The sequence below is a fragment of the Lepidothrix coronata genome, unplaced genomic scaffold (assembly GCF_001604755.1).
Source record: "Lepidothrix coronata isolate B3197 unplaced genomic scaffold, Lepidothrix_coronata-1.0 Scaffold21, whole genome shotgun sequence".
Taxonomy (NCBI): Eukaryota; Metazoa; Chordata; class Aves; order Passeriformes; family Pipridae; genus Lepidothrix; species Lepidothrix coronata.
In genome coordinates this window covers 2,824,239-2,842,008 of record NW_016690201.1, presented here as the reverse complement: position 1 = coordinate 2,842,008, position 17,770 = coordinate 2,824,239, and the positions used below count along the sequence as shown (strand labels likewise).

General features: G+C 35.8%; 1 protein-coding gene across 1 annotated transcript in view; it reads right to left on the bottom strand.

Moving 5' to 3' along the window:
- Nucleotides 1–17,770, bottom strand: part of LTN1 (listerin E3 ubiquitin protein ligase 1) — a 32,294-nt gene that overhangs the window by 10,494 nt on the left and 4,030 nt on the right. The window contains exons 4-20 of the mRNA XM_017807901.1: nucleotides 17,041–17,271; nucleotides 16,064–16,116; nucleotides 15,456–15,636; nucleotides 14,625–14,798; nucleotides 13,359–13,549; nucleotides 11,869–12,013; nucleotides 10,291–11,076; nucleotides 9,805–9,846; nucleotides 8,386–8,578; nucleotides 6,367–6,606; nucleotides 5,243–5,396; nucleotides 4,829–4,979; nucleotides 3,916–4,117; nucleotides 2,828–2,987; nucleotides 2,554–2,658; nucleotides 2,127–2,269; nucleotides 119–254 (exon numbers count right to left, since the gene is read on the bottom strand). Coding sequence (XP_017663390.1) covers nucleotides 119–254; nucleotides 2,127–2,269; nucleotides 2,554–2,658; nucleotides 2,828–2,987; nucleotides 3,916–4,117; nucleotides 4,829–4,979; nucleotides 5,243–5,396; nucleotides 6,367–6,606; nucleotides 8,386–8,578; nucleotides 9,805–9,846; nucleotides 10,291–11,076; nucleotides 11,869–12,013; nucleotides 13,359–13,549; nucleotides 14,625–14,798; nucleotides 15,456–15,636; nucleotides 16,064–16,116; nucleotides 17,041–17,271 — 3,287 coding nt within the window. The remainder of the gene's footprint in view (nucleotides 1–118; nucleotides 255–2,126; nucleotides 2,270–2,553; nucleotides 2,659–2,827; nucleotides 2,988–3,915; nucleotides 4,118–4,828; nucleotides 4,980–5,242; nucleotides 5,397–6,366; nucleotides 6,607–8,385; nucleotides 8,579–9,804; nucleotides 9,847–10,290; nucleotides 11,077–11,868; nucleotides 12,014–13,358; nucleotides 13,550–14,624; nucleotides 14,799–15,455; nucleotides 15,637–16,063; nucleotides 16,117–17,040; nucleotides 17,272–17,770) is intronic.

Below are 17,770 nucleotides of genomic sequence, written 5' to 3'. Positions count from 1 at the left end.
CAGTGGATGGCAGTTGTAATGTACAGATTGATTTTGTCTGAGTTAATAACTAGTCCGCATTTTTAAACGCTTGTCTTAGAAATGAAAAAAAGTGAAATTATCTCCAAGTTGCACCCACCAGCTAAAGAGAAAGCTGTCCTCATTATCATTTTTCCAAGATATTATTATTTTCAGTATTCCAGGTAGTAGATGATCACAATCAACACTTCTATCATTCAGGCAGGAGTTCAAAATGGAAAGACACCCAAATGCTCCTGTAATACAGTAAAAATACATATTCAATAGTCTTAATTATCAAGACAAAACAAATGTTAAAATGTGTGTCAAATGACTGAATCATTTTATTTGAATGTAACATTAACATCATAAGACAGTTTGGATAATACCTAAGCTTTCTTCTTTGAACATGTAATCCACAGAAGCCATTGTTAAATCAGAAATACTATATCCAACGCAAACTTTAAAAAAAAAAAATCACAAACCACCTTCTAGAAGATTAATTGATAGTTTATACAATTAAAAAAAAGGAAAGATACCTGCTAAGATTGAAATCTCTTTGTGCTACTAAAAATGTAGTATGCTCAGCAATAATTTGGACAGATAGTGAAGGAAATGCAACTGCGAGTTTTGAATTCTAGTATTAATGAAATGTTAATTAGAGTTCTCGTTGGAATGTTAATTTTTACTTTCAGAGTGAAGTACTACTGTTGCAATAGTACTGTTTTCCATTCTTAAGAAAAACTGCATTTATCTCGATTTCTTGGAGAAAATGAACATTTCCTACAAGCACGATGACAAAGAAATAAGGCAACGTACCACAAAGGCATAGCAAAACCAACCAAACAAACCCCTGCTTCACCTAAACAGCTGAGCAACAATTTACAACAACTTTACCAGCACTTTTCTGACCTGAAAAGAAAAAGACCATTGGAATGGTAAGCCAACAGCCTATGCCCCATTTAATGTGAATTTGGATATATGTGGTCTGCTCAAGAATCCCTAGAAAACTGAAGCAGCAGAAAGGAAATGCAGATTACAAATAGGAGCACTCCACAGCACATGAGGAATGAGGATTCTTTTTCCCATTTTATTCTGTTTGAGTTTCACAGACACAATTTTTGCCTCACTGGTTCACTTAGAAAGCCAAGAAGGTTTAACTAAGTTCAAAGAGTAAGAGTTAGGGAAACTACCACAGCAGAAGGATTTTTAAGATTCTTCTCAGTTGCTGCATGACACTAACACTGATAATTTTCACACTTTAAGGACATCCATTTGAAGAATTCATCTGAAATCCTGAGGACACTGCCAAGGGACAGATATCCACAGTTTAAAGACACCAAAGATAGGGTGTTTTTTCAATTTAAGGAAGCACAGTCCTGTTAAAAAAGACAAAACCTATATTTCAGCTTTTATACAGACTGCTCAATAACAGTTTTTGCAAAAACATATAAAAGCAGTACTGGAAAAAAATAGAAAGTACTTTTAAATTACATCCAATTCATAAATGTGTGTGACCATTTCTAAATAATTTTCTTGAAAAGCAACAAGTTTGTGAAAATATAGACCCAAATTAAGTGGGTATATTCAAAGCAATAGTATAACACATCTCAATCACCTCTTAAGTAATTTTTCCACAGTTGCTGTAGGTGTATGTAGAGCAGTTCTGACTGAGCACACTGTATGCCATGCACTGGAGGAACTACTCAAAAATTGCATGTAAACCATGAAAGAGTTCTTGCCAAAGCATTTGAAGACAATGATGACACTGCCAGTTGACAATAGTAATATTTTTGCATACTGTGTAAAGCCTAAATGGTTAACTCAAAACTTTGATATTTACAGATGTGTTTAAATAAGATAGACCACACAAGAAGTACAATATCAAAATGCTTTTAACAATTCAGCCTAAGTCCTTTAGTTCCAATTTTGTACCAGGCAGTATAGCTTATACTTTCTGAATAAGGCAGAAAGCTGTCTGAAAGAAATATGCAACAGAGAAAACATTTCTTTCTAGAAAAAATAATATTATTATAGTTAAAGCATTTTTACCTAAAAGCAAACATTATTACAAAATAGCTTTCTTAAATTCTAATGAACTAGACTGAGGGAGGTAAGAACATACTCACCATCAGTGCTGGAAAGATCTGTCTGTGTGCATGTCATAAGTTTAGCCACACAGTGGAAGACAAGTTCTCTCTTTTCTTCCTCAGTTAAGAAAGGTGATAAACACTGAAGTGTATGCAATCTGCCCTCTGTTAATGGCAGAAACCTATTAATACAAGCAAAACATCAAGAATGAAATGAACCCAAAAATTTAACTAGAAAACAGAATGTAAATTGTTTCATAATGATCTAATGATCTAATGATCTAATGATCTAATATCCTCTGATGTAACTAATTCCACACATTAAAACGCAGTCTCACTTTCATATGCCACACACATATAGCACTTAATTTTCAGTCCTCAGTAGTCACTTGTCAGAATAAGGATTATTTAACATTCTCAACATTCACAACAGACTGGAAGTTTAGAGGCAGCAGTATTAAGATACCCTTCTGTTGTCTTAAAAAGTTCTCTCCTCTCCCAGGATACAGTGTTTTCTGCACGGATCACTTTAGCCACGGTTAAGGACCACAGTCTTCCATGTTCCTCTGATCTTCAAAGAAGAGGAAAGACCCTGGTTAATATATACAGATGCTCAGAGCACCACAAAAGCATTTGGATGAAGTTTGAATCAACACAGAGAAGGAAATATAGTGGCACTTAATACTCTATACAACACAAAATGTGAAGACAGAGTTAAGAGTTGCTTTACTTGTACTCACCTATCAAATATAGTTTGCTGAAGACTAGCTGTATTACTTAGTGTACTGAACTTCTTGTATGTGATGTGCATCTCTTCTAACATATGAAGATATTCTAGAAGCAGGGAAGGAGGATTCTCTAGTTCTTCAATCCATTGTAAGGAGTACAACAGTTCTGCAACTAATTAAACAACAGAAACTGTTGTTTACAAATGACTGCTGAATATATTCAGTGCATAAGCAAGATGTTTCAAGTCAAGTTTTTGTTGGGGTTTTTTAATGTTTTTAATGCATTAAAAGTACTATATTTACACACAATCTCAGGTGCTTCAGAGCATGAACTGGATATTTACCATTGTACCATAAAATACAAGAAAACAAAAAGCTACAGTAATCTGTTCTAGATATTCAAGAAATTTTAAAGCAAATCAAGCAAGCATGACACAAATTACAGCTCCTCTCTATTCTCCTCTTTTTTTTTGACATATACTTCTTGCAGACAAGACAATCAAGATCTAAGTCCAGAAGAAAGCCAAACAAATTTGATGACAAGAGCTAGCATGCGGTTCCTTCATTAGCTTACAAAGACCCACACTAAGCAATTACACTTCTCATCATGGTGAGATTTTTGGAGATAGAATTATTAATTTCATTTGAGCACTCTAAAAATAAAAAGAAACTACATTCCACCTGGTGGAATTAAGAAAAATTGCTGCCTCAAGCTATATTTACATTATGGCTAAACCCTCAGGGCAGGGATACAGTTCCTATTGACCACTCATGCCAATGCACTGTGTGTTTTGGCAATGAACAAATCTGAAGCTCATTAAAAATTCAAACATCTCCCAGTTGAAAATTCTGTTGAGGTAGGATTTATATAATCAAAAAAGGTCCCAAGGATATAAACACTACACTTGTACATACTTACACTTTTAAAGGAGACTTGAAGAAAAAAAAAACAAAACAAAATGAAACAAAAGAACAACAAAAGGTAAAAGGATAATTTCTCATACCTGTAAGCCAGCCTTTAACTATGCATTTCTAATTATCAATCCAGGTTACAACTACTATAAGATAAAATTCCTTTAAGTTTTACCATTGTAACTTACTTATATTGTCAATTTTCTTTCTTTCAGCATCATCATTTCCATGGACTGCAGCATTTTCCAATACAAGAAGAACCATTTTACTTAATAAGGCTGAAGTACACAAATGGCCTGGAAGTTTAGTTGTGTCACACAGCTTGACACTTGATCCCAGAGGTTCACAATTCATACTAAGCCGTCCTTCCAAAAGAGGTTTGTGTATCCACTGTAATATGTGCATAAAAAGAGTGTGAACAAATAACTGGCATTTTAATAATGCACAGAAGAGCTATGATCTCTTTAATCTTGAAAATTCAGAATTACTAAAAAATAACCACGAAACATATAAATTGACAGCAAAAGCACAATGGTGAGGATGACCCGCTCCAGCATATTAAAAAACCTAAATGCACAGCAGTAATTTGAAACTGCCTTGCTGCTTCAGAAACAAATATGTTTCTTTAGAATTATACATATTTTACAAGAAATACTAGGTTTACTGAAGCTGGGTGGTTGGATAGGAAATTTATGTCCTTCCCCACTCTCTACTATATGTATGTCAGCATTTTGTTGATTGTCAGCACACCATGTTCCTCTGCAGATATTGGCGTCTTTCACAAAATTAATCTTTTTGAAGAATTAAAGTACATCTTCACAAAGTACATTTTGTCAGAAAAAATTCCAGAATTTTTAAGCAAGTTGCTGGTGTTTCATGCAGAAAAGGGTAATTTTGATTTTCTCCAGTCGTACTGGATGCATCCATAAACATAGAGATTTTGTCCTTTTCACGGATAGAGGCTGAAAAGAACCTCTGCACAGACATATGGGTACTCATAACTGCAGTGCCATGTCAGAAGAAAGAATGCTTACCACCCTAAGGGAGAGAGGCTTGAGGAAAGATTGACTACCCCAGGCAAGCCCATTATCATTTCCATACCTCAGTAGATAGAGACTCATGCAACTTCCCCCACTCGGTTTTGTTCGGTGTGACATGCTCAACAAAAGCTCTCACAAGGTATCCAGATTGTCCATCAGCTTCCATGAGCTTCGACAACAAATCACTAACTGCAGAGATCAACATCTGAAGACTGAGAAAAGGAGAAAACACTGCAGACAAGTTTGGCACTCTCCAGTAAAAGCAAGCTGTGTATTCTACATTGATCCAGGTCTCTATATGTTGTACCAATGCTCTATACCTGTTGTACCAGTGGTGGTTTTCTGCTCTGCCCACCGCCTTCAACAGGCTGAAAAGTCTCTCAGCAATACAAATGACCATTAAATAAAAAATAATATAGCACTGATCTTTGTTTTAGAGAACATATTATGAAGCAGACATGTGCATCCCAATTACCTTTTAACGTCCAAAGAGGAAGACTGAATTTGATTCTTGACCCACAGTGCAGCTTTAATCAAAAAGGTACTCTGTTTGTGTGTGCTCTGAAGCTGATGCACAAGTGAATTTACACCAGACATCCAAGTGTGTTTTAATTTGCATACAAGTAAATCTATTGTAGGGAAAAGAAAAAAGAAAACAAAACAATAACAAATGGACAAGAAGACCACCACAAACAGGTAAACTCTAATTACAATCTACATGGACAGCATGTCTAAAGGTCCTTGAGTAGGAAAACAATTCTCTTTTCTATGTGGTTACATGGAAAAACTATCAAGGGCAAATATACAGCTCTCTTGCTGCAGAGCAATTTTAAATTAACTATGACACACAGGTAAAATTTAATTTAATGGAGAATAAGTTATGTTCCTGTTGTCTACTACAATATGTCCACATGGTCTTCAAAACCACACATCTTTTTACTGAAATACTGAACATTCATGGCATCAATAGTCATTTGCAAAGCAGCAGTGGTTCTCAAGCTAGTACTGTCCTACTTCATTTCTATGACAACTCTGAAACATTGTATTTATTTGTGTTGATGTCAGTAAATGCATGTACAAATTTACCACTCTCAAATTCTGCCTTCAAAGAATATAAACGAGGATCTCAGTCTGAACATGAGATGCTGCTAAAGAGGTATGGATCACAATTCGTCTGGGCAACTTAACCAATACAAATGGTTTCAGAATAAATACATGTGTCTGAAGTGATTGCACACATTTTTTCATAGAATCCCTACACTACAAAATGAACCAAAAAAAAATGCTCGTTTCTTGTATTTCATAGACTTTAAATATCTTACATAACACTCCGAAAAGTTTGCAATATCACAGCCTCAAAGTTAACATCAAAGAAGTTTAAAAATCCTTGTAAAGAGATGTACAGGACTTGATGTTTAGTAGTAACTATGGGCACCGTAAATTAAAGCATAAATTTTTGTATCAGTTACAGCTGCAAGTGCTCAATGTATGTGAATTCAGTATTCTATTACATACTTGAATCCGTTTCATGAAAAAGAAGAATTCAGATGTAATCATCACCTGTGAGAAAGTTTGGTTGAAGTTCTTTTTCTAGATTACCTGTTAAGTGTGTTGCATCCTGCCTCTGAGCACACAGCTGGAAGATGGTAAGCAGCAGGTCTTCTGAGGATGGCATCAGTAAACACCCTTTAACGGAGCTGAAAAAGCTTGAGGCTACATCACAGATGAAAGATACTGATGGTTCAGTATTTCCAGCTTCAGAAAGATCCTTTGCTTTAGATAGAGCTGCTTGAAGTTTATCAATAATCCTTTCAATAAAAGTTTCATCAATCAATGATTCTATTGGGGAGAGCAAAACAACAGCATGCTTTGATTTCTTGATAAACATGGTCACTCAAAGATGTCATATTAATATGGACCAATTTGGTTAATATTTACTGATTCTGAAACCGAAATAAAGTGCAAAGCAGTTTCACTCTAATGTATACATAAACTCTCTTATTTCACAGACATCAAGGATCACCCAGCCAAAGTTTCACACTGCCAATCATCTCCTCTCTAAACCATCTGAAGCAACTTCAAAAAAGGTATATAAAATAGAGCAAGTGCAGACTGATCTCTCCCCCTTTTATGCCTTCCTAGCTTCTAACAATCAACTGTGAGCCCAAGATTACACTGGGACTGCATATAATTACCCCAAGCAGACCAGTCTTCTGTGAACATGCTTGGCTCCTTTTTTGTGGGATCCAAGCAGGCCAATCCCATTTATCCTCAAACTCCACAACACCCTGGGGCAATGAGTTCCATTATTTAATTCTAAACTGGAGGAAGAAGTGTACTTTTCCCTCAAGACTGTTATCTAAACATCTGTTAGCAACTCAGGTTCTTCCACTGAAAGAAACAATGAAAAGTTTCTTCCTATTTGCATTTTCCATACAAATTATGATTTTATAGCTCTTTAGCACAACCCCATCCCTAATCACTTTCACTGCAAGTGAAAAATTCTAGTCTGTTTTACTGCCTCTACAACCAGAAGCCACTGCTTGTCTAACCATCCCTGCCAGCTTTCTTTGGGCATATTCTAATTCTATCCCACTTTTTCTCAAAAGCATACAAGTGAACTAGAATATTGCAGTGACCAAAACCACAGGCAGTATCACAGACACTGACTACATGCTCAATGCATTGACTACATGTCATCTGTCCTGGGTTCTTTTCACAGCAGCTCCTAATAACCTGCATTCCTTTTTTACTGCTGAGCACAACTTGCCACTTACAGGGAACCACCACGATGACTGAAGGTCTCTTTTTGAGTTTTAACAGCTCAGAGCCTATCACGGAATCGTTACAGTTACAGTTGGTTCTTCCCTTGTATACTTGTGATATTTACTGGTTTTGGATTTCTTTTGTACTTATATCAGTTAAGCATTCAGTATCATAACACACTGCTACAGGTCTGTGAAGTTTCAGTTTTGATTACTCTGAATAATTTATCAGAAACAATTATCTTCCTTTCAGTATTTATCCTTTTTCCCCTTTAATTCTTATCATCTGATAGGCTACTGATCCATGAAAGGCTCTTTCATTTCCTCCATGGCAATTTACCTTGAGAAACTGAGACAAGAGATTTAAAAAATTTTTTTGAAAGTCCACATACTCTATTTTGACCTAAATCACTAAGTCAAGAACCACCATAGCTCCTGAAAGTCTCTTTGGCTTCAACCAATATGAATTAAAAACAGGTCACCCAGCAGAAAACGAGGTCAGCAGTACCCCCAAGCTCTAGAGTCAGAAAGCAAAAGTCACTGGAAAATCAGCCCTATTTGAATCTGAATTTGAATCTGTTCTTTAAAAACTGACTTTGTTTAGCAATGTGGACCAAAAAAACGGCTCAGGTATAAAAAAAGAAAGCCCAAAAGAAATAAACAAAAACTTCAAACCAACAAATGAACCACAAGAAGAAAGCCTAAATGTTCCAAATTAAGTATTCTGGAAGATCTCAAATTCTTTTCAACCTTATGCAAAGCATAAGTGCACTTCACTTACGCTTTACACTTCACAAACTCCAAGGATTGGAGTATTTACAGTTCACAAACTCCAATGATTATACATGCTTACCACTTTTAACGTGCTGTGACAACACCAAGCTCAGGAGGGTCCACCTTTCTGAAGAGGCTGAGTCTGATGAGGCTGCACTAGGTTTTAAACACAAGTGGCACAGATCATCTGCCAGCATCACCAGTCTTTCTCCAAGTGTATCTCCCTTCAGCCAGTCAGAGACTAAGGAAAGTTTTGTTGTGCTTGAGCATGCCTGAATCACGAGAAAATAATTGTAAGAATCTTTTAAGAGTATAGAATCATAGAATAGTTTGGATTGGAAAGGACCTTAAAGATCATCTTCCATGTTCCAATTCAAGCACCAACCCCCCCTGCCACAGACAGGGATACCTTCCTCTAGACCAAATTGCTCCATGTCCCATCCAACCAGGCCTTGAACACTTCCAGGGATGTGGCATCCACAGCTTTCTGGGCAACTTCTTTTTAACTATTATTACTGAGTAAGCATAAGATTACTATGTCAAACCTACACATAGAGTGGGAATAATATCATCTGTCACAAACAATAAGTCTTTAGGTGTTTACATCTGCAAGAATCCCCCCCAGCTTTCTTTTTGGTCAGAGACAGCAGCTTATGGCTAGGTCAGACCTCTGCTGTAGAGCAAAAAAAGTCACCTTCTGAAAATGCTTCCTTTTCCTGTTCTTCAACTATAGAGCCTGGGGAATTCCTACATTGGAATTACAAAAATAACTTTTGGATGACCAAGTTGGCTGAAATAAAACCTACTTACAACATAAAATCCATTTACAGCACCTGAATTTCTTTAAAAAGAAATGGAGGGTCACAAATCAAAAACATTATTTTGGTGATGAGGTACTCTAAGTTACAAAATCATAAAAATTGAGTATTCCTAAAATACACAGCATGTGTGAGGGGAAGATACTGTGGTCTACGCACTGGATTATAAATCCAGTGCAATGAGTTTTTGTCCAAAAGTTTGTCATATACTTCCTATTGCATCCCACGCAATTACTTAAATGTCAGTCTCGATATTGGGTGTGAAAAAATGGAATACTACCTTTTCCTTGTAAGCATCATGTAAGGGTGATGATATAAATGATCATTTAAGTTATTGGTCTAATCCCCAGCTCCATTCTCTCTAGCTTAGCACGGATAACCAACAAATCAGGAATCCCCCTGGCTCAAAAAGCAAACTGACCAAAAATAGAAGGGACAAAGATTCTTTTGTTTTGGTATCATCATTTCATTTTTAAAACTGTCTCCAGATTTAAATGCATTTAAAACAAACACTACTCTGAAACTATTAATGTAAGATTTTCAAACTATGGAAATTATCACTACGTAGGTAAAAAAAAAAAAAAAGTCATTCAAACACATGTGAGTCTCAAAGCTAACGCCAGAGAAATATTCAAAACTATGCATAACAAGAACAAAAAAAAATAAATCTTAAGGGGTACCTTTTGAATTATCTGGAGAAAAATAATCCATTTCAGATCCATCTGAAAAGAAAATCAAAATTCCACGATATTTAACAAATTTTTTTGCTGAATAGGAAGCATTAGTACCATTTTAACTGTTCTGCAGGGATTAAGTAGAAGTTGCTAAATTTCAGTAACAAAATCAATAAGAGATTTCATTTAAAAGAAGGGCCACCAATGACTAGTATAAACCCACAGTGTATAGAGAAGTAAAAGCAGAGAAATTCTGATGTTCCTTTTTTTTAATGATTTTTACCGTACAGAAAGGAACAGATGTCATAACCTTTCACTCCAACACTGTCACGTCAAGCTTTCCTAAATCTACCTTCCTTAAATTGATCTTACCCAAGTTCATGTAGAATTTTTTCTATATGGCAGTGCCAACATAAGATTATTAATGAACAACAGCCCACAAAAACAGTCATGACTTTGATAAAAATTAATGACATAATGTACAAGTCATACCTTTGCTAAATCATCAAGAATGATTTTCCTTTCTTCATTACTGTTGCAACAACGAAGCACACTGTATAAAATATCAACTAGGAAATGGGTGTCCTTTCTCCAGTCTTCTTTCAGCCAAGTTATTAAATTCATATACAGAAATTGTACAGATGGACTTCTGTTATGAGCTTTCATTTTGTTTTGGGATTCAGCTTCAGCATGGCTTGCATCATTTCCCTGCTCTAAAAGTACTTGGAAAACTCTGTTTGAGGAAAAAGAGTTGAGCAGGGCAGAGAGAAATTTCAAATGCTGTTCTGACTTCTGTTCATTGACATACACAATGCTCAGCTCAGCAAGGTTGCAGACTAAGTTCTCTAAAGGTTCTTTCCTTAGATGTGAACTATGCTGCAAGTCAGCCTGTATTTCAGAGTCACCTTTTCTCACTTCTGTGAGCTTTCCATTCTCTGTGTTTCTTTCAGATTCATCCTCGTCTGTAAATCTGATTTTCAGAAATTTTTTGTTGTTTGGTTTGGTAGCACTCTTTGGATTCTGAAGAATTTCTAGCATACCAGATATGGCAAACAATGATTTCTCATCAGCATCCAACCTATCAACATGAAGTACACACATTTTTAAAAGATGGTCCCAAAAATTTGACAACAGTTTCTGGAAAACTTCATCTGTGCCATCATCACTGGAGAGTTCTGCTTTAGCTTCCCAGGAGCTCAGCATTTCTGCTATTTGATAAAATAATGGTCCACTTTGTAACATGGGCTCCTTAAGAACAGCACTGGTGAAAGGAATTAGCTATTAAAAAAAAAAAATTTATTAAAGAACAGTGATCCAGTTAAAAAATCGTTTTATTCTTTGTCATGCCACAAAATTATATAATTTTGAAAAACATTGCAGAAGTAATTCTAAAAATACCAGAATTACTCAAGCTCGAACACTTGAACACTCATGCTTGAAAATATACAGGATGGCTTTTTTTCCCTTAAATATAATTTAAACTGCACAGTTAAAAGGATGATTTTATAAGAAGAAAAAAAATTACTAAATTCAGTAGCATTATTTTTGTTACTCATGGCTCTCTACAACTGCCTAAAAGGAGGTTGTAGCAAGGTGAGGCTCAGTCTCTTCTGCCACGTCTCAAATAAAAGGATGAGAGGAAACGGTCTTTAACGGCACCGGAGGAGGGTCAGACTAGACATAAGAAAAAAAAAATCACTGAAAGAGTGGTGAGGCACTGAAAGAGTGGTGAGGCATTGGAATTGCCCAGGGAGGTGGTGAAGTCACCATCTCTACAAGTGTCCAAGAGGTGCCTGGACGTGGCACTTGGGGATGTGGTTATGGGGTAATTATGGTGGTACTGGGTTGATGGTGGAACTAGATGATCTTGAAGGTCTCTTCCAACCTGGGTGATTTTGTGTGATTTTTTTTTTTTTTTTTTAAATCTAGGGAAACTTTCAACAGAGAAGTAAGTCCTCACCTAAATTTCACATTTTTCTTTAACGTTATTAAAATATTAATAATGTTAATTAATAATAATGGTAATTATTAAATGTGCACACAAAAATATTCCATATTTCTAATAAATACCTGGTCAGATATAAGCATTTGATGAATTTGGGTTTGGTCATCCTCTTCTATTTTCTGTAGTACAGCAAAGCACAGACACTCCATAAATGCAGTTATAATTGCTGAACTTTCTGAAGGGCTGGCTATTGCCCGCTCACTTGACAACCTGTGAGAGGCAACATCAAAGGGAGGGCACACTCAGGCAACTGTGCTTCCAAGAAACCCCATATGAATGCCATGAATATATCCTCTGTTATGTTGTTCTGATCCAGACAACACCAATATGGGAATATAGGATCATAGAATCATTTACAGGAGTCAGATCAAAATAAATTCAAAATAAGAGTTAATAAACCCAGGCATTTAATATAACACACTAAAATAACTTCTTCATCCAGTCTTAGCATTCACAAAGAAATATCTATGTAAAAAGAGGAACCAGGTCCAGTCAAGCATACTTCACATGCTTCAGCTGGTTGTCAAAATTCCTTTGCAATTTTCTACCCACGCCACAAAGGTTCAGAAAGCGTCACTTTCTGTCATTACAGGTAAGAAAAAGAAAACAAAGCCACCTAAAGCCAGTTTCCCAGTAACCAGTTTGAGATTGAAAAACTGGAATTCGTTTGCTTTTTAACGAAAATTAGATCACACAAATTACCAGAGAAATATTACAATTACAGAATATTCTGAGTTGGAAGGGACCCACGAGGATCACCAAGTCCAGCTCTTGAGTGAATGGCCCATATGGGTATCAAACCCACAACCCTGGTGGCTCTAACCAACTCACAACCTGAGATTGGCTCTAACCAACTGAGCCAATCTCAGGGGCATCATTTTACTACCTGTAATAACATTCGATACACTTTTCAAAACCAACCCATACATAACTCTCTTCTCCAAGAGCTCTGATACAGGCCACACCAACATCAGTTGAGAGCTGATTTTTGTTTAAAAAAATGGCATTTTAGTCCTTCATAAAATAATTTCTCTATGCTTTTGAGTACACAATGCACATGTATCTATTTAAATGAGATTTGACAGAAGGTTGGTTTTGATGCATTTTAAAGGCAAAAAGTGATAGCAGTTTCAATCCTTTAAAAATCAGTATCATAAGAATTAAGGTTCCTGCACACAGGAAATTACATTATCACAATGCTAATTCCCAATAACCTCTGTAAAAATTATACACTGGTGAGAAGAGCCTGATTCTTAAGAGTCACTCCTAATTTTAAATTAATTTCTCATTTTAAAATTTGTCATGGAATAAACACAAAGTTTTGACAAGGAAAGATAAGAATGCTTTATATAAGGAAGATGTAATAACATCAAAAGGAAAGCTGAAGGTTTCTGATGACGGGAACAGGCACAAAGGACTGACTCTAGTTTTAGATATTTAAAAGAATTTTTAAAATATTATTTTCATTCCTTTTTAAAAGCTTGAAGAAGACTAGTTCTCTTATTTCCAAATGTAAAAGAGATTGATTCCAAATAAATAAATTTGTGGTTCATACCCTTGAATTAAAGAGCCGAAAAAAGTTCTGAAATATTCCAGCTTCGGTTTCATAACAGCAGGAGGTACCTTGCTAATGAAGGGCAAGAGGTTGGGGTATATAACGGTAGCCAGCCCTCGTCCACCTTCTCGAAGCACTGTCCACAGCTTTGGCAGAACTCCCTTTCTGGCATTTACATGACTCCAACAGTCCTACAGAAAGAAATTCACTTTCTGTAAATCAAACAAGAATATGATGCCTCAGAAGAACTCCCAAGCTAGACGTTTAACCTGCCTCCCCATATTGTAGCTGAAACAAGTTCTCATAAAATTTGAATTCTCTTAAGTTACTCTCTTTCCACTATTTTTCAAAATCACTTTCTCCCTATTTCAGCTTGTGAATTTAAGAAGTTAACACGACAAAAATATTTCTGCACTGTTTAAAATCAACTGACCTTCCTTACTAGCCAGCTGGAATCAAAGGCTTCTCTTTAATAATGCTTTCATGATGCTTCATAAAAGTCATCATTGTAATTAGCCCTGTATTTAATTTTAAGTTCTCATTATCAAGTGATACTGACTTTAGAAGCATCACTCACTTCGAAACTCTCTTCAAAAATTTCCTGATGGTTACAAAACACTTTGGCACTTTCTCCTCCACAAAATTTTTTGCCATCTGATCTCTTCTATTTATTATAATACTCAGTATAGTTCCAGATACCTATATTTATAAAAGGCTGAGCAAATATTGTTTGGGGTTTTTTTTCCACACAAATTGTTACAGTTCATACTAGCAGTTACAAAAGAGATCTTCATTATTAAGGTCTCAAAACATCACAGTCTTTGGCAACACCTCATCCTGCTAATAAATTCAAATCTGGTATTTCAGTTAAAATTCAGTCAAAAAAAAAAAAAAGAAAAGCTATAGAACCCTTAAACTTGAAGGGGAAACAAACAAACCAAAAATGCACTGCAGGTCATTTTTTTAACTGTCTTTAACCAAGAAAAAGGTTTTAAACATTATTTGACTTACTAGTAACTACATTTAATGAAAGAGATTCAGGTTAATTAAATTAAACTCATAAAACAACTCTAATTTTCAAATACACTGGACACAATAAAGTTACACTGAAACCCTAAGGAGCAAGAAGGAGTATGTAGCCTTGAGGAGTTTATGTTATTAATCATAAAGAAAACTCAGTCAAGCCCTTCTTCCAAATTCTATACAGAGAACTTGGTGAAAAGTTAAGTTTGAGGAAAATATCTGCCTTTTAGTTTTCCCCATTACCTCAATAGTGGTGATAGCATAAAGCACAGCTTCCCAAAGAGCAGGACACACCACTGCATCGCTGTCATCAATGCTCAGAAGAACAGCAGGACAAACTCTTGGTGCTTCAGCTCTCACCAGCTCAGGCAAGTGCTGGCAAAAAGCAGAAATCAGCTCAAAGAAAGCTGAGCGAACCTGACAGAGACCACAGGAAAAGAAAACAAAATTTGTCACTACATGTAGTTTATAACATTCCTTTTAAAGTCAACATAACTTACAACATCTGGTCCCCATATTTTATTATATCAGCAAAAGTTTAAATATTATTAAAGAAAAATAAAGCAATTATTAAACAGGCTTATCAAATGTTTTACAGCAATTCGTTCAGTTGTATTTTAATATACTTCTCAAAAGGCATTTTTTCCCAAAAGCAACTTGAAACTTGTTAAAAAATACTACCTCATCAGTTCATCACTCTGTGCACTACTGGTCTTAGCAGATTAAAGACCAATAAAATGGTTTAAAAACTGAAAATTCCAAAGCACTAAGAACACAATCAATAAGCTGACAGAGTTCAGCTTATTAGATGAATTAGATGAATTTAGATGAATTTTAAATGATGGCAGATTGCCAAGAAGTAGATCATGATGATATAGAAATAACAATTTGGTCTGCTGGGTAAATTTTAGAGCAATATTGTCTATTTAAGGCCTAGAAACCTGGAGGCTGTTTCAAATATAAGCAAAGTGCAAAGTTCATTCCTGTAGAATACAAGTAACTAATACTTCCTTAGGTTAAGTGTATCACCTTTAACTAAAACCAACCAAAATAAAGAAGAAATTAAAAAGTCACCTGTGGTATGTTGTGTTTGCTGTATTTCCAAAATTTGTTTTGGGATAGAAGCGACATTAACTTTTCCTCTAATGAATGCATCTCTTTTTTGGGCAACATGTTAAGCAACTTTTTTAAAGCTAACAAGGAACAGGTCAGAATCCGAAAAAATTTGGCTTCCCTTTCTTCTTCTGGAACAGTTCTCAGAAGGCAAAACAAACAAAAAAATTAAAGTGAACAACAAATAAATCAGTAGGCTTCCCAAGTTCTTCTAAACTAAACTGTCTTCAGTTTTTTTGTGTTCTTCTTTTGATTTCAGGTGCTAGCAATGTAAATACATAAACTTTCCATAGGTTCTAAATTACATTAAGAAGTGTTCAAAAGAGTCTCAAGTCATCTCATATTCTGCCTAAGCACAAATGCTACTCCTAAAACAGTTGAAACAAGAATTAGATAGCTGGTAACACTTTCAAAAGCATTTAAACTTAAGTCCCAAAGAAAGTCACTAGGAACTGGACTCAAATAAATACTCTGCCTCTTGAAACAAAACTAAACCCACTACCTCCAGGGACAGAGAACCCAATACAGACCAAAATTTAAATCACACACATTAAAGCAGGCAAACATACTGGGGGTCACTGAGTGTATCAGCTGTCTCTTTCAGAAGGTGATCTTGAAGTACCTAAGGGGAAAAAACCCAACACATATTAACACAAATGCAATATTTATATGTGAACAATATAGTCCATACATTATTCAGAAACAGCTCTACAATAAAATTTCCCAACCTCTCAGCTGTCTATTTTAGACAAGCTAGTGAAAAAGAAAATAATTTAACTGACTCATGATCAACACAGTAGCTGTTTGAATTAAAGCTCCACAACACTTTGTAAGTTGCAGCTCTGTGCCAGTGTGCTTCTGCTACAAAGAAGCCAAACTGAGGAAAACAAAAATACTTCTGTTTGCGTACATGGGCCAGCAATGCAATCTTTTACTTTTTTAATCCAGTCAATTCAGTTTCATATAAGACTGGCATAAGAGCATTAACCCTAGTCATTACTAAACTTGTAGAGGCTGAAACACTGCTCAGCATTCTTTATTCCTTTTTTCACTGCAGCTGAAGTACTCCAGCATCTTTATTCCGTCTGTCAGTAACATTAAGTGTTGACTGAGCATCATTACACAGAAATGCACACAAGAAAATTCACTATTCATTCCTCTGTGTTCATCACAGTGTTCTTATTACCATACTCTTTTATATTTATTTATAGAAGTTCTTCCCTGTGAGGGTGGTGAGGCACTGGCACAGGTTGCCCAGAGAAGCTGTGGCTGCCCCACCCCTGGAAGTGTTCAAGGCCAGGTTAGAGGGGGCTTGGAGCAACCTGGGATAGTGAAAGGTAACCCTGCCCATGGTAGGGGGGTGCAACTGGATGATCTTTAAGGTCCCTTCCAACCCACACTGTTCTATATTCTCTTCTCAGGATCAAAATTTCAGGTGAGAAAGAAATTTAACAGTGAAGAATGGATGGAAGCAGGATGAGTTTTAAATTTACAATAATAGTTGATATACACAAAGCCTTAAAGAAACATAAAAGTATAAACTCACATTAAGAATTTCATCTTTACAAAACACTAAGGCTTCAGGCTGTTTGCTTGAAGGAAAAGCTTTTTCAAAAGCTACTTTTGCAGCAGAAGCAGCAGGAGAGTAAGTGTCACACTGAGCAATCAGCCAGTATCCCATGATACTTTTTAAGTAAGGAGCTAAGTGTTTTTTTACTTTAAGAATCAGTTGCTCAAAAGATTGCTGAGTTGCTTCTCGAACACGGCGATCATGATCCTGTCAGAATAAAAAAGAAAGGAAAGTTAATGTTTGCTGGTTTAAGAAATGCACCTTTGATGTCAGATACTTCAAAGCACAGGTGATGATTAAAAAGCCATTTTTGTGATTAATTGGGCTACCTAGATTTGAAAATACACACCAATGACAATAAAGTCTTGGTATCTCTAGGTATGGGGAGAGCCACAGCTTAGTAGCATCATATTCCCAAAAATGTTGAACACTCACAGTTGTAACCTTTTCCCAATATCCCTAACTACAGTATCTGTTTCCAATTTATAAAAACATTTAACAGAAAGACAAGAGGCAAGAAAAACAGGAAACCTCGAAGACATCTTTAGAATTAGAACTACCATAAGTCTACAGAAACACTGCATCATTATTGTTTATTTGCATATGAATTTACAACATCATGACTTTCTAGGCTCTTGGCTCCGGAAAGAAACACTAAGAATTGCTCTAATGGATAAGAATAGTGATCCATTCTGTCCCATATCAT